Below are 23063 nucleotides of genomic sequence, written 5' to 3'. Positions count from 1 at the left end.
GAACGCCGAGAAATCGGTTGGGCAGCACTTGGCTCCACCACGAGTTTATTCGAAAAGTCGGCTGCGCTGCACACAATGCGTGAAGCAAGATGGCCGTCAATGGACTTGGCTGTATAGCTTTTGAACCCCATTCAAGCCAGCGAACCTCCACGCTTAGTGCTCGTAAAAGCTTGCCATCTAGGACGTACAGTCGGCCGGAAAAGTAACCGGACCACCGCTCACGCAGCCGGAGCGGCTGCTGCGGCGCACCGCGGCGCTGTTATCTAGCTGTGCTCGCTTACGACGAGAGTGGCACGCTTGACGCCAAACTTCCCCTCGCCCTCGTGCGGGTGCTTGCCACGCTTGATAAACTTCTAGGGCAGCGTTCGCCTTTAATCCAGCACATGGCGCAGTCGCGCTGCAGCGCACGGCCGCAGGGCCACAAACCGCGGCGCTAGGAAGGAACGAAAACCCGCTCTGCTTTTTGTACGCGGTTTATGTTCGCCTCATGCTGCCTATCAGTGCCTGTAGGATGCGTCCACCGCCGCTGGATTTTGGATAAGACGGCACAATGCACCGTACCGAAGGCTACCGTGACGTTCGTTTTTCCACGCCGGAGCGATGTTATAGTGTCGAAATTGCCTTTTCGGCATCATGTCCGGACGTGGGTTTAATACTACTTACAGGGAGACCTCTGAAGACCGATTTAATTAGCTAGTAGGATATTCTTTCGGTGACGAATTTTCTTTACAGGCGTACCGCCAGGATGAATGATTTCGAAGACGAATCGCAAAACATCAGATATTCATGAAATCTGACAGTACTGGCATTCAGCGGTCCTCAGTGGGGCGAAAAGTTGCCGGCTACAGCGACGACTTGGCCGACTCGCCTGGGCATGGAGTCGTACAGCGCCGCCACTATCTCGGGACGCCCGCGCAGCGCTTCCCACTCTTCCTTCACGGCGAGCCACAGCTGCTCCGCTGTGCCACCGCAAAGGCGTCGTGAGGCAAGCGTCTTCTTCAGCAGTCCCCATATGGTTTCGATGGGGTTGAGATCAGCCCCGTTAGGGGGCCATGGCAGCTGAGGCACGCCACAGCGCTCCAGGAGTGCGCTCACACTGCGTGCTTTGTGCACGGGGCTCCTATCATGCTGGAGCAGGTAGCAGCCATCCTGGAACGGCCCGTCCAGGACGTACGGGATCAGGTGCTCAGTGAGGACTTCACAGTACCTCGCCCCGGTGAAGGAGCCCTCGATCCGCACGAGTGGGCCCAGGCCGTCCCGACTGATGGCACCCCAGACACTGACCGAGCAGCGGCCGCTGCTGAGCACGCTGTGGGTGTAGGCGGGGCTATACCTGAGAGTATGGGAGAGCAAGCATTAACATCTGTCGGGTCCAAAAGCGTGGAGCGTCCTCATTCCGTTGCGGAAATGAAATAAAGATGGAGGCTTAAATTACACAAAATTTAACATTTTACCCACACTGATATGGAATACGCGCGAATGAAACACTTAAATGGTAGTCAATGCTGTACCCATGTCAAGTCAGGTGGTAAGGGGAAAATCAGGTTGCATTCTCCAGACTACGACGCCTTGCAAACCATCCATATGGGTTATTGACAGGTTAATCTAACTTAACCCGCGATTCCTGTGAGCCGCAAGGGTGCCAGTTCATACATGCTGTTCAACGGACGCCACACACGCTGCTGTTGGTCCCAGCGTGTGCAGAAGGTAGACTCGTCCGTGAAAATCACCTCCCGCCACTCCTCTGCCGACCACTGCTCGAAAGCTCGGGCGAAGTTCAGTCGCTCCTCCCGCTGCTTCGTTGACAGGTGCGGTTTCTGAGCGGCAATGCAGTTCACGAGTCCCGCCTCTCGCAATATGCTCCTGATTGTGTCGCAGCAGCAATTGAGATCCAGAGCATCGCGGATCTCCCTGGAGTTGAGAAATGGGTCGACAACAGCGGCAGCAACAATCCATTCATCCTCTGCCAACGTGGTCACCCTCGGCCGCCCACTGCGCTGAGCATCACAAATTCTCCCATCTTCATCTCTATACGCTGTAAGAATGCGGCTCACCGATGTTCGGCTCCTACCGGTGCGGCAGCAGATTTCACGCTGAGGGACACCTTCGTGGTGAAGCCGGACGATCAGCCTTCTCTCCTCTATCGGCACTCGGGGTGGCATTCTGGCGAAGTAAAAAGCCCGATGCGACCGTTCGAGCTTTTAAAGGTTTTTTACACTGCAACTGGCCAATGGAAGGACATCACCATATCTGTGTAGCAGAGCGCACCCATATCTGTAAAGCAGAACCCACCGTAAAGCGCCTGGCCTACACCATTCTAATAAATAAAATGTAAAAATTGAACCAGGACTGCTCATTGGCCAGTTGCAGTGTAAAAAACCTTTAAAAGCTCGAACGGTCGCATCGGGCTTTTTACTTCGCCAGAATGCCACCCCGAGTGCCGATAGAGGAGAGAAGGCTGATCGTCCGGCTTCACCACGAAGGTGTCCCTCAGCGTGAAATCTGCCTCCGCACCGGTAGGAGCCGAACATCGGTGAGCCGCATTCTTACAGCGTATAGAGATGAAGATGGGAGAATTTGTGATGCTCAGCGCAGTGGGCGGCCGAGGGTGACCACGTTCGCAGAGGATGAATGGATTGTTGCTGCCGCTGTTGTCGACCCATTTCTCAACTCCAGGGAGATCCGCGATGCTCTATATCTCAGTTGCTGCTGCGACACAATCAGGAGCAGATTGCGAGAGGCGGGTCTCGTGAACTGCATTGCCGCTCAGAAACCGCACCTGTCAACGAAGCAGCGGGAGGAGCGACTGAACTTCGCCCGAGCTTTCGAGCAGTGGTCGGCAGAGGAGTGGCGGGAGGTGATTTTCACGGACGAGTCTACCTTCTGCACACGCTGGGACCAACAGCAGCGTGTGTGGCGTCCGTTGAACAGCAGGTATGAACTGGCACCCTTGCGGCTCACAGGAATCGCGGGTTAAGTTAGATTAACCTGTCAATAACCTATATGGATGGTTTGCAACGCGTCGTAGTCTGGAGAATGCAACCTCATTTTCCCCTTACCACCTGACTTGACATGGGTACAGCATTGACTACCATTTAAGTGTTTCATTCGCGCGTATTCCATATCAGTGTGGGTAAAATGTTAAATTTTGTGTAATTTAAGCCTCCATCTTTATTTCATTTCCGCAAAGGAATGAGGACGCTCCACGCTTTTGGACCCGACAGATGTTAATGCTTGCTCTCCCATACTCTCAGGTATAACCCCGCCTACACACACAGCGTGCTCAGCAGCGGCCGCTGCTCGGTCAGTGTCTGGGGTGCCATCAGTCGGGACGGCCTGGGCCCACTCGTGCGGATCGAGGGCTCCTTCACCGGGGCGAGGTACTGTGAAGTCCTCACTGAGCACCTGATCCCGTACGTCCTGGACGGGCCGTTCCAGGATGGCTGCTACCTGCTCCAGCATGATAGGAGCCCCGTGCACAAAGCACGCAGTGTGAGCGCACTCCTGGAGCGCTGTGGCGTGCCTCAGCTGCCATGGCCCCCTAACGGGGCTGATCTCAACCCCATCGAAACCATATGGGGACTGCTGAAGAAGACGCTTGCCTCACGACGCCTTTGCGGTGGCACAGCGGAGCAGCTGTGGCTCGCCGTGAAGGAAGAGTGGGAAGCGCTGCGCGGGCGTCCCGAGATAGTGGCGGCGCTGTACGACTCCATGCCCAGGCGAGTCGGCCAAGTCGTCGCTGTAGCCGGCAACTTTTCGCCCCACTGAGGACCGCTGAATGCCAGTACTGTCAGATTTCATGAATATCTGATGTTTTGCGATTCGTCTTCGAAATCATTCATCCTGGCGGTACGCCTGTAAAGAAAATTCGTCACCGAAAGAATATCCTACTAGCTAATTAAATCGGTCTTCAGAGGTCTCCCTGTAAGTAGTATTAAACCCACGTCCGGACATGATGCCGAAAAGGCAATTTCGACACTATAACATCGCTCCGGCGTGGAAAAACGAACGTCACGGTAGCCTTCGGTACGGTGCATTGTGCCGTCTTATCCAAAATCCAGCGGCGGTGGACGCATCCTACAGGCACTGATAGGCAGCATGAGGCGAACATAAACCGCGTACAAAAAGCAGAGCGGGTTTTCGTTCCTTCCTAGCGCCGCGGTTTGTGGCCCTGCGGCCGTGCGCTGCAGCACGACTGCGCCATGTGCTGGATTAAAGGCGAACGCTGCCCTAGAAGTTTATCAAGCGTGGCAAGCACCCGCACGAGGGCGAGGGGAAGTTTGGCGTCAAGCGTGCCACTCTCGTCGTAAGCGAGCACAGCGAGATAACAGCGCCGCGGTGCGCCGCAGCAGCCGCTCCGGCTGCGTGAGCGGTGGTCGGGTTACTTTTCCGGCCGACTGTACCTGTATGCGGAACAGTCGATCACCAAGAAAGAAGTTCTGGGCTGAAACTGAAGTCAGGGGAACGCTAATGACAGCAATGCTCAGCTATCACTCCTCTTGTGAACAACATTTGGAAACAATTGTAAATGCAGTGTTCTTCGCTATCGTGTCCTGCCGCCGTCGTCCTCTCGTCTCATCACCGCCACCGCCGATACCCACAGCGAAGGGTTCCTTCACCACCAAAACCACACATCTATCAACGATTTTAAAGCAAAGCTTTTTACCTCTACCCCCCAAGGGTTCTTTCGCGACCGTTGGTGTCACCAGAAAACTCCAGCGAAGAATTAAAAGAATTTACTGGCACCGCCGGGAATCGAACCAGGAACTAATAGACTAACAAAGCGAGAGCCCGTTGTCTTACCGATTTAGCTACGAGCCCACGCGAAGACTAGGAAGACAGGTGGTGTACTCACCAAGCACATCTACGGGTTTACCCCCTGGGTTCTCGCTGAATGCCACGTGAAAGCGTCACGCGACCACTCACGCCCGTCTAGCGGCGCTGTGCGCACCTTGCTCATGTGCTAAGAGTTACAAAAATTAAAGCAAGCTCACACCAATGCATGACATTTCACTTCTAGTACGCCAATGTGCTAAAGCCTGTGGCCTCCAGTGTTCACGTAAACAATCACAGCTCCTTGTCGTCCGCCCTCACGCCGAACCAAGGAATACATTCAAATACTCTTTGATGGCCAGGCCATCACTCCAACCCCAGCATCAAGGTCCTGGGCCTACATCTCGAGGCTAACACCAAGAGTTATGTCTCCTTACAGCACCTCAAAAACAGCATTAATCAAATCATACACATGATCAGGCGAGTTGCCACCAAGAAGCGAGGCCTAAAGGAATCCGGTACATTTCGATTAATTGAAGCTTTTGTCCTCTCGACAGTTACTTACGTCAACCCCCTGTCTTCTTCTCGACAAGGAAGACATAGAGATGCTTTATATAATGATTATAAAGGCGTTCGAGCAGGCCATTGGTCTTCTCATTAGTGCGTCCACACAGAGGCTGCTTAGCACGGGGCTCCACAACACGGTGAAAGAGCTGATAGAAGGCCATCTTTCGAACCAGAAGGTCCGACTCAGAATTGCGATGGATAACCGCATGCTTCACCAGATTGGCTGGGCAGCCCAGAATGTCACTCCGCTTGACGTACTCCCAGACTCTTGGCGACTAAAACTAAAGATGCTCCCGTTGCTTAGAAATATGAACCCCTCACATGACGAGGGTCACCGGAAAGCACGGGCTCAAGCGCCAGACACCACCCTCGGTGGGGATCATGCAGTTATCTACACAGACGCCTCCAAACATCGAGGGAAGCAATACGTGTACCTCGCTTAGGACCCTAGAAATGACGGTAGCAGAAGAGGCAGCCATCACCTTGGCTCTCGCTCAACCAGGGGTTCGGACGGTAGTCATCGATTCCCAGCAAGCCTACTGGAATTACCAGTAGGGTTGGGTGTCCTGACCTGCACAGCGCGTGCTAAAAAACCACTACCCAAACGGTTCCATTCAGCTCATCTGGACACCCACCCACGCTTCAATGGAGGGTAATGAATACGCCCACCCACAAGCCTGCGCTTTTACCTCCCGTGCTATGGAGCTGCATGAGGACAGTCACCCGCTTGTCACGTTCAGGAAGATAACCTAGCATTATCGCCTTCTGAGACAGACCGTACCTTCGCCGTACCCTGACCTTTCCAGAGAACAACAAACTACCCTACGGCTCATACAGTCCGGGCTCCTTCCCACAGCCTACGCGTTTTCACTTAATGTATCCGAATCGCTACGACGCTGAATATAAATTTTGCTCAAAAGTAGGAACACTCCGCCCCGTAATCGGGGTGTGCGACTTTAGCCCTGAGCACCCTCCTCTCTTTCCGCCAACTACCCAACAAGAGCATTGGGAGATGCTGCTGTCCAGGCCCTCTCTACCTACCCAGCTTCAGCGGGTGGACAGAACACAGGCCGCGCCGACTGCATATGGGCCCCACAAAAGAAGGAATCACTCCCCAGGGCTGCACTCTGGGCCGTTCAGATATCTGAACAGACGTATTTCTTCCTCCTCCTCCTTCTCTTCCGCAAATCCCGTCGCCTCCCTCCGTGGCGCAGAGACGGAGAAGACAGATCGTCTAACACCGGGTTGGAGCTTACTTTAATTTTATAAAAAAAGTTTCTACTCTTGTGCTACACCAATACAACTGAACCAAACACCGTTCATGCTTCATGCATTGATTTAACCTTAACAAGAATATCTCTTTGAAGTAATAAATGGTTTGGTTAAGTGCATTTCACTTCTCTCTGGTTTTGCTATTTGTAGAGCGATGTGAGTGAATTTAAGTGACGTCGCATGGGTAATCGTTATGGGTGGCGTTTACAGCTTTGCTTTCCAACCACATTCACGGAGTGGATTGGCGCGATTTTTTTTCCTGCTGCCCTTGTCTACCTTTTCACCTCACCAATATGCCTGAAACGATTTCAGTCGCTTCAGTAGTTAGCGATTACTTTTGCTATTTTTTGTTGATTTGCATGTCTGACGAGTGTGAGCAGGCAGCACACAAGTCTTCCTCTGGAGGGTGGGGGGGAAACAAAAGCAAGCAAACATAACCCAGTGCTGGCTGTAGTATGCTTCAACTGTCACCACTTCAGGTGAGGTGCATCCTTTTCATTGCCCCATATCATAAAAACACATTAAGCAAAATGTTAGCCTATTAAAATTAACTGCAGCCTGTACAATTTCTATACAGGCCACCAAATACGATAAGCCCACAGGAGCAAAGGAAATACATTCATAAAAATCCTACCCCAGTTCCTTAGTACGTATGGTGACAAAAATTCATCATATAAAGAAAACAAAATATTGTTACACGATGGCAGTGCAAATACAGCGGCCCATTACTTGTGCCAAGATTGATTTATTTGATGGGTGGCCTTGATAGCCCCAGCACTGCTATGGGCCAGTATCTTCTTGGTTGTCTTCGGAGTGGGCAAGTATTCCATAACCACTGTCCATTTTCATCTTGTAATAACATAATAAAAGCTGCAACACATATTTCACTTCCTCGGCGCTGTAATATGTGAACAAGCAGAATTGAGTTCACCTCTCATCATAACCGCATTCCTTCAATGTAAGCAAAACATCCGTTTGGTCAACAAGCTTAACAATCCTTTATTTCATTTCGTAACATTACAAGTTCTTTGTCCCGTGCAACAAAATACTTGGGAACTGTCAATTCATTTGTAGAATATATTTCTCACCTTTCAAGTAAGGCAAATATATAGACATAAAAATAAAACAAAAAACAAGTATTTCTTCCACCTTATACAAACCATACATGACTTCCACGTTGTTAAAGCCATTTCAGAGTAAATTAGAATGTGTGACACCCAGAAAACTTAACAACATGAATAAAAATAAATATTTCATTCAAACGACGTATTTGCAGTTTGGAAGGCATGTTACACTGTAAGATGGCTTTAACGCACATTGCACTGCAAGATTAGTTGGGACCTGTTTTCTATTAAAATAAATGCTCGGCTTATCATCTTGGCAGCTAGCGTCCAGCTTTTTAGCTTTAGTGTAATTTTTTCAAGCTTCCACAAATCTGCCCCAGCAAAATTTTATCATGGCCTGCAGTGACAACCATTAAAAAATACAGAAGAAGAAACACCGACAAACAGTTTGTACAGGCAGCCAAAACTCATATAGTCATTGGAACTTTGGTGTTATCATCGGTAAGGTATGAAAGTGCGCGTGAAGCATCAAAAGAGTTTTCAAGTACAATCTACAGTTGCTAGCAAAAGAGCTTACCTAATTATTCCAACTGGGTTGCTGCCTGCCTGTCTATTTTAAACAGGTAGTACCATTTCACTTTTCAAAAGCGTACGCACTTCCGTCCACCAGGCTAATGCAGACTCCAAGTAATACTGGACCCAAGTATAATTCTTGCACTTAAAGGCAATCACTCAAAGTGATTGGGCCTACATCGTTCAAGGAGCCCAAAAACCATGTCAGCCCGCCTCCCACACATAAGTTGCATAGCAATGAGCCGCACGACTAGCGATTCACATGCACCATACATGAGCACACATTGAGCAAACGGGGTCAGCGGCCAACAAAGTGGGCGTCAGATTGTCACGGTGAGTTGCACGTTCAGCCAGGAAGTTCTGTACTCCAGAAAGCCAATTTTCTTTGTGCGCAACACAAATGGGCCTACCTATTATGCCATAGCATGTTGCGAGAGTTCCAAAAAGTGTTTGTGGTCACGCATATGTGTTCAAATATACAGTGTGTTGCGACGGTAATTGGAACACTTTAAAACTTTTTCCTGAGTGCACCGCTGCTCTGTTCGCGCTCAAACTTGCCACGGAGGTCGCAATTTGTGGTCTATTTTGTTTGATACCGGGAACAACGACGGTACTTACCTGTGTATTCTGAAAATAAATAAAAACGATTTTCGCCTATGGGAAAATGGCGGCGATTTGGACGTGCGAGCCCGAAAACCGGATTTTCTGATCGTCTGCTAGCTCATTTCTAGGTGAATTTTCTGATCGTTTGCTGCACCATTTGGCTCAGTACGTGAATCCCAAACGTGCGTTTCACTTTGCAGGTGGTTCCGTCGTTCCAACATAAACTTGCGCTGGCTCGCACGTCTAAATCAGCCGACATTTTCCCATAGGCGAAAATCGTTTTTATTCATTTTCAGAATACACAGGTAAGTACCATTGTTGTTCCCGGTATCAAAGAAAATAGACCGCCAATTGCGATTTCCGTGGCAAGTTTGAGCGCAAACAGAGCAGCGGTGCGCTCAGGAAAATGTTTTAAAGTGTTCCAATTATCGTCGCATCACCCTGTATATATATACATACACATGTGTGTGCTTGTGTGCGCACGCTTAGAGGGAGCTATTGCATGCTGCAGGGACCTGCGTGAGGGTTGCGCAATAATCATGCTACTGTATTTTAACTTTGTGAAAGAACAGACAACAAAATGACCTTTCTGAGTTAAGTGCTTGTCTATATATTGAACTGTGTCGAGTCCAACACGGCACTTTCTGGATAAGTTCGCAGCAGCGATCTCTTATATCAAAAATATAGTGATGCAGCTGCACAGGAAAAACGTGATGAAAACGAAATGTGACGTTTAGACACAGAGCTTGAACAGAAATTTTGTTCGTTGGTGCTCATTTGAACAGGCTATTGATGACGTGTCATACGTTCCAAGTAAAATATCGAGCTGTGCTGGACCTCTGCTTCTTTTCAAAGAAAATCACTAAACAAGAGCTAAAATACGGTACAAAAAAAATTAGCTGAGCATCACTTAGAAGGAAGTCCTTAAATCCAGCAAAAGTAAAGACCCGAGCTCTGCTTACACTTTTATTTGTGTCCAGTAGCGGGACGACGACGACGTCAAAACTGGCATGACAGCCCTCAATAGGTGAACACGACTAGTACAGCTGATTTGCTGAACTGCCCAACTGTCTTCTGAACAGCAGGTGATTCACGTAGGTTCAGGTGGTGTAGTCATACATAGTCAACAATTTTTTCAAGTCTCTCTAGCCACATTAATCCGAGCTTGTGGGTGGCAACAGCACAAATAAATTTAATCCGGTTAAATGAGGTTACGTTTCATGAGGTGGTGTACAGTCTTCCTGTGCAAATGTTTGCATTCATATTACCAGGTCTAATAGGTAACAGAAGCAACAACTGTGAATTAATGTTTTCCTTTTAAGGGGGTAAAGGGGTCAGGGGGGGCGCTGTTTCAAGAATTGAAAACCGTATTTCATTGCGAATTTCGTCCTTTTCAACCACACATCTAAAAGGAATTTTTTTATATTGCGCTATTTCCTGACAATGCATTTATGTGCTGCCATCGGGGCAAGACTGGCCGATTGGAGAAAGCAAGATGAATAGTAAAGAATAGTAAAGAAACCGTAAAATACAGGAAATACAGGGGAGGCAATTCAACATACGTAAACTTAGAACTAGGTGGCTTCATACAAACACTGAATGTCGCTAAACATTGCCAGGTGCCTACACTTCTACAACGTACTTGCCCTGGACAGGGAGAGAACAAGACCTTTGTTAAAACTCTGGTATTGGGTTAAGTAAGACTCCCCTCTGATCAGATTTCTTATGAGGAATGAGCCAAATAAAGTGCTAATTATGGGCTAAAAAATTGTCACCAAGGCATTCTGACAAGTTCTCTGCATGAGAGTAACCTTTCCATTTAGCATTACTCGCAAGGGCAAACACCTTTACAAGATCAGTGTCCATTCCATTGGAAAATCAAACTGATTAATGATGAATGCGGAATGGCTTCCTTAACATGCAGACTCGCAGCGTTTGCAGCCTTACATCTTTCTCGATCTGCGCAGTGCCTGAGATTAGTTTAATATACTTGTATGAAGGAGTCAAAAGACATTAGGACCGGTGTTTCCGGGATGAAATGCAGAAAGAATCAATTTCCTGCCGTCTTTTTAAACTGCACATGTCAATGGCTGAATACTTAATACAAAGCAGCCTAGAAATTTTGCACAATGAACTAATGACTAACCACTCAAATAAATGATGCTGCAATGTTTATGAAAATTTAAGGCATTCTTACGAATAATTGGCCATGAAGGTGTGATAAACATTTATTATGATGTCACGCCTGTTCTATTTTATTAGTTTTATTTCCCTTCTTTGAAGTGCTCTTTTTTTGTCCTCCCTTTCCTCATTGCACTACCATAAATCCCATTGGTTATAGTGGCCACCCCTCATCAGTCATTCTCATTTTGTAAAGCAAGCACTGACACTAGCAGACCGTTTGGTTGTGAAACAAATAAAGACTTATTCACAAGAGCTCTCCCACTCTCTCACTCTCTGTCCTAATATCGAATAAGATGTAGCTTTGAAACTGTCTGATGGTGTGAGGTAAATGTGGCCAGAACTTACCAAGGGAAACAATGTGTTACAAAAACTGGAAAAAACCTTTGCCATCAATAAGCAGTATAAGAAATTGCAAATGCCAGAATTTAGCTCCGTGAAAGATGACCAAGGTGGCTATGCACGCTGCAGTATGTTTTACCCAAGCATTATACCATTATGGTGCAGGAAACACCACTATCAGAGTGGTACGTTCAATGTAACCAAAGTAATTGGGATTCATACGGAGATGGTGTGCAAACCAGTGGTAGGATGGACAAGGCATTTTCTTGTTTTATAGAAAGTGCTACTTCAAGGCACCATTTTCCAGTGTCTATCAAAACTGCTAATCTGATTCCTGATGCTTCACTTTTTATGACACTAGACATGGTTTGACAAGAGCCTGATAAAGGATATAACAGCCAAGCAATCACGAAAGCGTCAATTTCTCTAATACCTTGATGAGGGTCAATGCCCGACATTCATATGCAATCTTATATTTACTGGCTGCGAGGTACCCAGTGCAGGGCAAGCAGATGATTCATTGATTGTAGGAAATGTTAGAAAAAAAAATAACTAATGATCAACTTCATGCTGACAGATTTTCCTTATGTCAATAAGCTCACTGCATTCAGCATCAGTCATGCACCAGGCTACAGGCTCTACAAGATTTAATGACTTGACGGCACGGTGTTGTATAGTACAGCCCCAGAGAATGCTTTAGAATTCATGTACGTGGCCTAGATCTATCCTTTTGTCTCATAAACACAAGATAATTGCAGCGAAATCTCGTTTATTCAGTTCTCAGGGTGACAAAAAAAGCTCGAAACTTGATGAAACCTTATTTACTGAATAGTTAAGGAATGGAAAAGTTTAAAAAGCATTTTGCACAGATCATTTGGTGAGTACGTCATATACATAGCTTCGAATTAAGGGTGGGTCGAGTTAATAATGTAGCTGTACATGGTTCAGTGTCGCCTTTTCAGAATCTGCTGATGCTAAGCGGCAGAAGTCTGTGTGATGTGGGCTGTCAGAGGTAACAAGATGTGCAGGATTCGTTTTTACGGCGCCGTATTAAGGTAAAAATCTTGAGTACACTAGGATTATACCAACAAGTGCACCCACATCGTTTCACGCGAGAGCTCACTCTTTTAGTGGTTATTCAGACTCACTCTGACCTTGTCTCCGACTGTGAGAGACTCTGAGCTATCAGCACGCATTCTGCTTCAGCATTCATCTGGTGGAACAGGATTCAAGGAGAGGAGATCACTCCCCAGACTCCGTCTCTGACTAATTCGTCGCGGCGAAGCTGTGAATGGACCAACAATAATTCACTTGCCTGTTGTGACAGCCTATGGCACAAAAAAACATAAGAAAGAAGAATGCGGTGTTGCTTACTCAGAAGTTACTCGTTGATTCGTTCACTGAATTTTTTAGCTGCATTGTCTAGACATTTTCACTGCATTAACACGGAGCACGCATCATCTCACCAAACTTGCCATAGTCACCAGCTGCTGAAATTAATGATTCGAATTTAATATGAAAATGTCTCTTGGCCTGCGGGCCAAAAAAATTGCTAGTTCTCCCCAAGTTCTTTCCTCAGCACATTTTTTAGGCCAATTTTTCTCTGATTGCAAATTTTGCACGAAAAACAAAACAACAAAACAACAAAACACTTGGCTTCATCGGTTTTGAACAACACCAATGCTGTGGCGAATAGCTAATGGAGCTCTCTTTTGACCACCCTCCCTTTCCTTACCTCCTTCATTCCGTATTTCTTACCACAAGTATGAATTATGTGGGTCAAATATCTTTCGAGCTAACATCCTCGCTTGCCTTAATATTTTGTTTCCTCCATTTTGCTACCAGGGGTTGGGGATTTGACAAAGCGATAAACCCAAACACCCCTGTGACAAGATTTTGGCACACATTACAGAACCCCGGCTGGTTCAAATAATTCCGTAACCTTACCCGCCGCGGTGGCTCAGTGGCTAAGGCGTTGCGCTGCTGAGCACGAGGTCGCGGGTTCGATTCCCGGCCGCGGCGGCTGCTTTTCTGATGGAGGCGAAAAGCAAAAACGCCCGTGTGTACGAGATTTCGGCGCACGGTAAAGATCCCCAGGTGGTCAAAATTAATCCGGAGCCCTCCACTACGGCGCGCCTCATCGCCTGCGTTGCGTCGGCGCGTTAAACCCCACAATCAATCAATTCCGTAACCTTGTGCTGTGCCTGTGCGTAAAGCTTTCATTATTTTTTTATCTTCCAGATCACTGGCTTCAACAAAAAAAGCCACAGAACGAGCGCTGACTTGCAACTAGTTTTTCATTGAAAAGGCGTACAAATATATCCTAGACATACAGTCTGGTGTAGTGGAAACAAAGAAAATTGAAACGTGAAAGTGTTTTTTTTATTGTGACATTTTCTACACCTTAGGACTAGCTAGCTGACATGTGAAGCTGTCAAATCCTATCATATAAGCAAGATTGCCGGCACGTGTGTAAGCCAACCTTCTCTGACGCTGTACGAAGAGGAAAAAGCATTTCTATATACGTCCTAGCCACGTGCATGGTTGTGGTGCCTTTATTCACGTTTTATTTTATGTTTCAATTTCGTTTGTGTTTCCGCTACACTAGACTGTACGTGCAGATAATATGTTTGAGCTCCTTTTGAATAAAATACTAGTTATGGGTCAGCGTCCATCCTGCGCTTTCTTCCCTCGTACTTCATCTGCTTGCGCCGCACCACTTCAACATGCACACCCACCAACTTGGCCAACTATCCATTTTGCTGCAAGACAGTAAAAAAATGCAACTTAATCTGTATTCACACATATTGCCTGGAATCCCAAATATACCACTCTCTTGGGGTACATCACTTTCATCCCTGTAGCACTGAGGCTGAAGTGCTGCGCTACTGAGATGACAGGTTTTGAGGTGATGCTACAGAGGTTATGGGTTCAATCCCTGGTAACCACGGGATGGAGGAATAAAATGCCCGGCCATGGAACCTCAGGCGGTCTAGAATAATATGTTTCCCTCTAAACGGCGCCCCTCACAGCCCACGTGTAGCTCTGGTGCGCAACACCGAATACGAACTTCAATTAGTTATTCCATAAGCTAGGAAAACACAAAAACATTAAAAGCATCCACTCCTCACCCCAGGCCATTTCCTGCCCTGCCAGCGATAACGAGCATAAAAAACATAAAGCACCACTGCCGTAACAGGTATGACAATACGTATCCTCAATTTTTCTAGAGCATGGTGAATATTTTTTGAAATTGTGTTTTCTCAGTGGAATGGCAACAAAAGTTATAAACATAACACACTGTTATAGCTGCACACCCATACGCTCCACAAGTGGCCGCTTTGGTTTTGGCTTAAATTGTGTGACTCGCACATCCTGTCATTCTATACTAAGCTTAATACGTATTAACTCACTTTGCTTCCTCCTTAATTGAGTGTTCCGGCTCACATGGAAACATCAGTGTGCTGTAGAGATATGTCAACATACGCTGTGTGGTGAGCTGGCTATCGTAGCCATGGGGTGCAATTGCCGAAGAATTGAGCAGCGCTAACAGGCAAGCCATTAGTAACAGCTATCGCTAAGCAAATATTGATGGACACTGCCGTTGATTTCCATAGCATAAGCGGTAAAGGGCCACTAAGCCCTGCAGGATGTTTCCTGAACTTCAATCAACAGCCCACAAGCGCAATGGTCGTGGCCGTTAAGATTAAAATAAGAGCCCAATATCACCTACAACACGCAGTGGCCACGCAGTCCCATTGCGCTGTTTCTGTTCGTCGTTATGAGTCACTAGATGCAACTCTGTTTTATGCCAGGCAGCTTCTGCCGACCATAGTGCAGGCATGCCAGACAAGACAAATAGGGTAAGGCAGAATGCTACGCGCCATTTGAGAAGAATACGCATTGCAGAACCGGCATTGGGAAACAAGCACTACAAGTGCTGCTCATAAAAAAATTGAAGCTACAGCAGAATTTCGCTGGGGTCCACTCAACAATGTATAGTTTAAAAATGTGCAAAAACTGGTCCACTAGGGCGATGAAAAGAAAAAAAAACATCCCCCTCGCGAGGGGCACGATCAAATGCAGAGCATTTCCGCGGGGGGCGCGCCTGCAAGTCGTATGGATTACGTATTGGTTGTTGTTGTAATTGTTGTCTTCCAGCGTAGACATTGTCGATGAAGTCGCTGGTGAAACGTGAAACGTGCCGTGAACCCCCTGCCGCGGCTATGACGCAACGTGGAGCGGCTATGACGCAACGTGGCGCGGCTATGACGCAACACAATCCAACACAATCCACTTTAATCCAATCCAAATCCAAGCCAAGCCAATCCAATCGAATCCAATCCAATGCCCCTCGCGAGAGAGTCGTTGGTTCGAAACCTGGCGCCGGTAAGTATTATTTTTTTATATATTGTAGGGGGAGCGATGCGGACTACGGACGCCAACGCGGGTGACATCGTGAGTTACTGAAATGCTCTGCATTTAAAAACAAGAACCTTGCACTAGGTTACGCCTCCAAGAAATGACTGCATTTTGACTGCACCCCCCCCCCCCCCCCGTCATTGCTGCAGCTTGGCCTTCAAATTCTGCAGTCAATCAGACTGTAGTTGTCGGGTTCAGCATCTTCCACCCGCTACTTCTGCCAGTGGAAGGTGGCATAAGTGGCCGGTCACCTTTTCTGCAATAACCTCACCAATAACGTATACAACGTATGCAGCTTCACTTCAGGCAGCCCTGATAAGGCAGAGGAGACTGAAAAGCGGAAACCTGGTTCCCCAAAAGCAATTTTCTATTTGATTACTGCAATGCCGCACAGCCGCGTTTTATCGCTTCACCATGGCAATCGTGCCCAATCCGCACGTGGTTGATTTTTGATCAAATGAGGCTTATGATAGATTTAAAACAGGCCTATTGAGTGCTTTCAATTCACACCTTCTATCAGCTTATGACCGGAAACTGACATGCCTGTGCTGCTGGGCCCAAAGACACGGGTTTGATCCCGGCTGTGGGGGGCCAGTTTTCTGGTGGAGGTAACAAATAAAAATGCCCGTGTGTTGAGATTCCGACCCATATTCAGTATCCCCCGGGGGCTGAAACTACACCGGAGTTCTCCAGTACGGCATGCCTTGTAGCCCAGGTGCGGCTTCAGCACAAGAGAACTCAAAAATTTAAATTTAAAACCTATATCTTGCACATACGAACTGACAGACCAAACTAGGTTTCTGAGGTTGGTTGATCCCACATCGCTATTACCTGGCTAGAGAATAGGTAGAAACACTACCAGAAATTGTCGCACATTTTAAGAAAAAAAGCTACAATGTTGTGACTGTTCATATTTCTGAGACAGTGGGCAGACATCAGTCTATAAATACGCGGCGCTCCCTACATTCAGGAACGCTCCCTTGTCCTGAGTCACGAAGTGACACCAAAACACTATTGTTACTAAGCTGAGACAACAAAGCTTCTGGAGCAGTGTTCTGCGTGACTTAGTAGATAGGCTAGTGATTCCCAGACAGCTGGCTCTCCTTCCACATTGTCCGAAAAGTTGGTGTTGCCTTTCGAAAATGATGTCCACATGCCACGTCCCCGTTTTCGTACCGGAATGCTTGGCTGCGAGATAAACATATAGCAGTAGGAAAGGTCCAGCTAGGGTGAATACAAATTGTGCAATGAAGCACAAGACTTGAAGGGTCCATGCAGGCTATAAAAGCATATCGGGTGCAGAAGGAAGAACAGTTGTTCACTCAAACATTGTGATTTAAGGTCATAAAAAATGCACAATGAAGGAGAAAGAAAAAAAAACTATGATAATGAACGAGCAGCTATGCACTCAGAATCTGCATGTTCCACCTATAAAAACCCCAATTTTCACAGAAATGAGAATGCTTTAATAAACCTGAATACCAGGCTTCATTTGAAAACCATCCATGATTTTACTTGCTTTGACTTCACTCGAAAAATGTCCCACACCCCCGTCATTTCAGTCTGTACACAAACGGCACTTTTGTAAGCAAAGGAGGTGCCGCCAGCACGAGCAGTTCAGCAAAAGCTGCATGCACCCAACCGCATTTGCATTGAAATGTGTATGATCTTGCACATTTTAAGAGGGATTTATGAAGTGAAATCTGGAACGCAAGGGCACAATGGGAGAAAAAATTGAGGGGCGCACTTGGCCTGATACAATAGACCGGTGTCAACTGTTCGCTACTGAAAAGAATTTGCAGATATTGCATGATTGGTTGATATTTTTCTTAAAGTACATTTAAATGATTTAGCGGTATTAATAAATGTGCAGCGCAACTAACCTACTCCGGTCATGTAAAAAGATCAAGAGTGCCCTGACACAAGAGTGGCTGGTTACTACGGGAACGCCCTCAGCTCTCTGCATCTAAGTGAGCAAGCACACGCCGCGACTAGTTGTTGAGCTTCTACCAAGTGACTAGAGGAGTGCTAGTGGAGGAAATACCCATAGGCTAACCTAGTTGGTGACATTTCAACCGACGTCAATGGGTGAGTTGCGCCTGTAACGAGAACCATAATGTAACGAGAACCTGAGCGACAGGGCTCTAATGGGGGCTGTAATGAGAGCCTGAGTAACATCCCGCCATACAATTCCTAATGATTTCACATAACCGCCTTTCTATCACATCATTCGATATTTCATATAATTAAAAACATTTTAAGACAGATTCCAGAACGCACCCGACTGTTATGATCCCACTCCCACAACGCTCCAAGTGCGCTTTTATTGCTCTATCATCACAGCAGATACGCAAGGAAAATATCGGCCACAGCTAAGCCATCCCCCTCCTAAGCACCGCAATCATTTTCCTTGTGTCCCATCCGCACCATCTAGCTGTCCTTGATGTCGGCGCATTCCCATACATTTGAATTCACAACACCAGCAGGGAGACCCTATGTTTCGGTACTGAAATTACTTTGCTGGTGCTGAAAGCAGATCTGCAATTAGCCAAGGCATGCAGGCTTGCAGCAGCGACATGATTAGCGTGTTTTGGCCCAAAGCGGGCCCCTGAGCTGCTCCCATTACCAACCACTTGTCTATCGCACCTAAAGTCGCAGAAACACGTAGCGCTACCAACTTTTTCACTTGGTTCATTGCAGAACAGATTGATTTTTGCAAAGCACAACCGAGAGGATCTGCAAAAACTACAGAAAAGGGAAGTGTAGTTGCACAAGGCCAGTTTTACCATTATTATTAGTTACCCATGCTAAAGCATCTATTATTTCAAGCATGCGGCAGGAGCTAATGGCTATTGCATAACAGAGTTGTTCCCAAAGAAGCCTTTATGCTCTGGCATGAAGTGGCATGTAATATGCCATGTAGACCAAAGAAGCCACTTTGAGACGAGCATGGTAGTTTCAGTGTAGCCTACCATGATCCTGCGCAGTTATCGCAGTTTTAACAGAGTCATTATTTCTTATTCGTCGTCATTTGCTGCAGGCCAGACTGAGTAAGCAGCAACGTTTTCTTTACAATTTGGCCGCTTAAAAAAAGTTTATAAAAAATACTTTGCAGCACACAGCCATCCAATGGCAATCCAACAATCCAACAACGCTCCGACAACAACCCGGCAATCCAACAACACTGCATTCTTCACAATTTCTGAATTATTTTAACACACAAAAAACGTGAAAGCAACGTTGAGGAACAAACCACAGCACAGGCCCTCGGAGGAAACACACAAGGTGCAGCCTGCTGGGTTGCTCATTAGTAAAAATAACCACCACACTACTGGCACTGTGGCTATATGTGCCATTGCACAGATACAACAGACAGCATCATGCACCCTGGCCAGCGTGCACTAGATAGCGATTCTTCAGACGGCAGTGCAACTCGAGTGGAGCATACCCCACCAGTGGGGGGAGGGAAACATGGCGGCACCTGTTAACTCCTCTTAATTACCATCCTTTCATGTGATTCTAGCCCATGCAGCACCCTACAATTATGTTGTCAATGTTAAAGTCGTCTTTTACATAGGATTACCTAGAAGCTGTCTGCTACGTAATTGGCTGTACTTAAATGCACATAAAGTTAACAGCAGTAAAATAGCGTCGAAGATGGGTATGTCAAATGCGAGAAAAAAACCGCAAAGCATGGGCTCACCTCGACATCGCACTGATCAAACTATTTTGCACAAGTGACGCATGTGGCTGCATGCTGGTCGTTCCACAAGTTTGTTACCTGGGCTGAATTGTATCATTGCCCAAATTTGTTGTGTTCCACAGAGGTCCTTTGCGCAGGCAGTTCGCAACACGCACACTGAGCCACTTCCTGTAGATTTCAAGAGAAGATATTCGGAGTTCCAACAAGAATTAAAAAAAAACACTAAACACGGGCAATCAAGCAGTGAAAAGTTCTTCAGCACACAACTGCTCCCGGCGCCAAGCCCGGGAGCAGTTGTGTCTCCTTGTATTCTACAAAAAACAGTCTCCTCGTATTCTACGAAAAAAGAAAAAGGTGTTGCACGTAATTGCATTTCTTTTTGGCCACCAGGTTGGCTACAGGCTACAGTGGTAACTCTGTCATTGCTTCAATAAGTATGAACCCAGAGGCGGAATTATGAGTTTTGTCCACTTCATGTCCGTTTTAAAGTGTCCAGTTCGAGCAAGCCCTGATTGGCTGAGAAAAGACATAACAAATGTAACACAAAGCAGTCCAGTGGTGGTGGTCAAATGCCTCACAACCAGATCGACCCCGTGTATTAAAACGGATGGGAAATAAACATTTTGCCCCAGATTCGCAAAGATGTTTGCACGTAAAGAACATGTGATAAGCTGGCGCATTGGCCGGATCTTGTGTTTTGCGAGAAATAAACTGTGCGTGGGAGTTATTCAGTCAGAAGCTGCACTCATGATATCTTACGTGCAAACAATTTTGTAAATGTGGGCCCTGGTGTGCCTTTGTGCCTTTACAGATACCGTGGAAGTACGAAGTAAAACGGTAAGTTTACATTGCATGATTAGAAAAGACAATCAGACAAGTGTACAAGTAGCATGGGGAAGCAGTGAACCAATTAACGCTATGTTCTGCCGTCCATATTCAGTCTCACAAAAGCTGACACGATGGCCTGTGTTATCTTTTTTTCCCCTTCACATTTGCAATGTTTCAGTCGCAGCGCACGAATATGTCTCTCACATGACGAATGCACATATATTTTTTAACTGCAGCAGCCAGAGAGCGCTCTCATAAGCCACTCACCACATATTAAGCTGGGTGCCATTTTCAGTCAATATAAAAGGGTATTATATATAGGCTCCATTCTTGATTCTATTTCGTCTCAAGAGGTAATCTTCTTGGTACAGTGAGACCTTCTGCTTCCTCCTTCAGCAGACGTTCTTGCTCCAAAGATGTTTGTCATACTAATGGGCACAAGCTTTCGCCTTCCCTGCGGCTCAATTTTAGTGAAAAATACCTAAAAAGCCTCCCGGTCGCTGTTGAATCTTACAGGTCGCACGACGGTGCTGTACACCGTGCCTAATCCAAAAAGCATTCGTCTTGTACCAGATTGTGCTTAGCTAAATGCTTATGACTGCATCTGCCGCACTTGTTGAGGGGATAAAACACACACCATCACTGGTAGCCGAAGTCAATGTAGTAGTCCCTGGAGTGCCTACGCTCCTTGCGCACATTCTTAAGCTCATCCCATGAGATGAGGGTGATGGAGGAGGTAGTAAGTGTGTAGAGGAAGGCACCGCCTGCACCTTTGGCCAGGCCGCGCATGCCCTCAGTGCGCTTAATCTTGCGCACGCAGTCCCATATGCTGCGGTAGTAGAGGCCCTCACCTTGCGCGTTCGAGGGCTGTGCGTACATGCGTGCCCGAAGCACATCCATAACTGCGATGAAGGGCGCCGACACGAGGCCTGAGATGATCGCTGCAAGCACAGTATTGATGAAGAAGTAGCGCTCGCGGCCTTCCACGGCAGTGTTGAGCAGCGTCTTGAAGCCGATAAAAGTGGACAGCTGGAGAGCCGAGCCGGTAGAGATGCGAAGGATGTTGGAGGATGTGGCACGCCACAGACCATTCCACAGACCCTGCGTCTGGTATATGTGCATGAAGGCAGCCCTCGCTGTCCTGTACCCGTGCTGGTAGCCGACAGAGATGGATGCTGTGGCACAATGCACCTGCAAGTAGTAAAGCGCAGCCGGTGATGAGTTTATGCTATATGGATGGGCATGTGGCACAAAACCTGAGTGTCTAATCCTGGCAGCACTAACACGACAGTTCTAATTGGAGGAAAACCTCTTTTTGGAAGCACTGAACCGAAAGGGAGGGTAGGGGGAGGTATAGTAGCTGTCTCCACAGAAGTTAAGACAAAAACATATATTGTGGAAGAACAAGGTAGTCAGTTCAACCAACCCAGATGTAACCACAGGCCGAGAACCTCCGTGTCATCTAATTACCATAAACTTGAGGAGAAAAGAGAGCAAGGACGAAGCAAGCAGGAGACGTGTGTGTCACACAGGTATTCCACTTCTACTCCTACTCGTTTGAGCGTTACTTTCTCATTGCAATGCCTCAGCAAAAAAACCTATATCAGCGCCTTCGTGCACAGGGTTGGCAGGTTGCCATATCTGGGACACTTAAAGGCCAACTGCACTCAAATTTCACCTCGGCCAAATTTGTTTTTAATGCGTAGTAAGTACCCCCAAATAAGCTGAGACACAAGTGGTAGCCCCGTGAAACGCCTCGTTAATCAGTCAGAAGCGTTTAAAAAGGCTCCGCCGCAGACCACTCTGCACCTGCCGGCGGATCGCGTAAACAGCCATGACGCGGCTGTGACGTTCCAGCCGACGGTGGCTTTTTCCTCTGGCCAGCCACGCAGCGGGAGAACCGGTCGAGCTCGGCTGCCCCGTACGCGCGTAGAGCTTGCGCGCAGACATTCTCCCGAACTGGTGACCGTCCGGCCGCTCGCTGGACGGCTGCAACGTCACTGCAATGGCCGCGCTCTCCTCGGTTTCGGTTTCAAAATCGCCGATTTTTGCTGGCCGCTTGCAGCGTCCACGTGCGTATTTCAGCTGTTGTATTTTGCATGTTGCTTTCTTTTTAAGCAGACTATACGGAAATAGGGTTTTCAAGAAGTCGAAATTTTGAGTGCAGTTGGCCTTTAAGAAACAGCACAACAGGCTACTGAGATCCACACAACAAATGCACAATTGTTGTCCCCATGTAGTCAAACCTCTTGACATATTTCCGCACTGCTTCTGTGTGGACCAGCAAGAAAAACAACTGCATGTACAAAATTTCGGTGGATAATTATAAGGATTGAAACTAACCTGTAGCTTTCCATACTACGCCACACCTCAAGGGAAAGTTGCTTTCTCTGCATAGCAAATTTTAAGAACGAAATTTTGGATTTTGCGCTATCAGTTAAAACGTATATGAATTTGCTTCGTCTCAACCTCCCACAAAGAAAATCTACACACTGATAAGTCACATTCCCCGCAGGAAGAGGGTTTTAGATCACAAACTTTATTAAAACAGTTATGATGTTGAAAACTGGGGGACTTATGTAGTTTCTCATTCTGATTGTAGATATTATTTTACTTTTACGTAGGACAACTATTCTTGGATTTATTGAAACTTAAGATTAAATTTTGTGACTGCTCCCCTTCATCAGTAATAATGAGGGAGTCCTTATAAAGGAAGCAAACATGAACATTTCGCA

General features: G+C 47.0%; 1 protein-coding gene across 2 annotated transcripts in view; it reads right to left on the bottom strand.

The window, feature by feature from the left end:
• Positions 1–7341: 7341 nt before the first annotated feature.
• LOC144139823 (solute carrier family 25 member 35-like) overlaps positions 7342–23063 on the bottom strand; it is a 68361-nt gene continuing 52639 nt past the window's right edge. The window contains exons 4-5 of one of the 2 annotated variants that reach the window (XR_013316305.1): positions 13568–21519; positions 7342–13317 (exon numbers count right to left, since the gene is read on the bottom strand). Coding sequence is in view for 1 of the 2 variants with exons in the window: in XM_077672076.1 (XP_077528202.1) it covers positions 20968–21519 (552 nt within the window). In the remaining variant the exon portion in view is untranslated. Of the gene's footprint in view, positions 21520–23063 lie in introns of both variants that reach the window. The other variant, XM_077672076.1, reaches the window with a different exon arrangement.

This window comes from Haemaphysalis longicornis, unplaced genomic scaffold, assembly GCF_048455015.1.
Source record: "Haemaphysalis longicornis isolate Haplotype H1 unplaced genomic scaffold, Haemaphysalis longicornis Haplotype H1 scaffold_1, whole genome shotgun sequence".
Taxonomy (NCBI): Eukaryota; Metazoa; Arthropoda; class Arachnida; order Ixodida; family Ixodidae; genus Haemaphysalis; species Haemaphysalis longicornis.
Note: the sequence above shows the minus strand (reverse complement) of the source record. Positions and strands in the feature narration are given on the sequence as shown.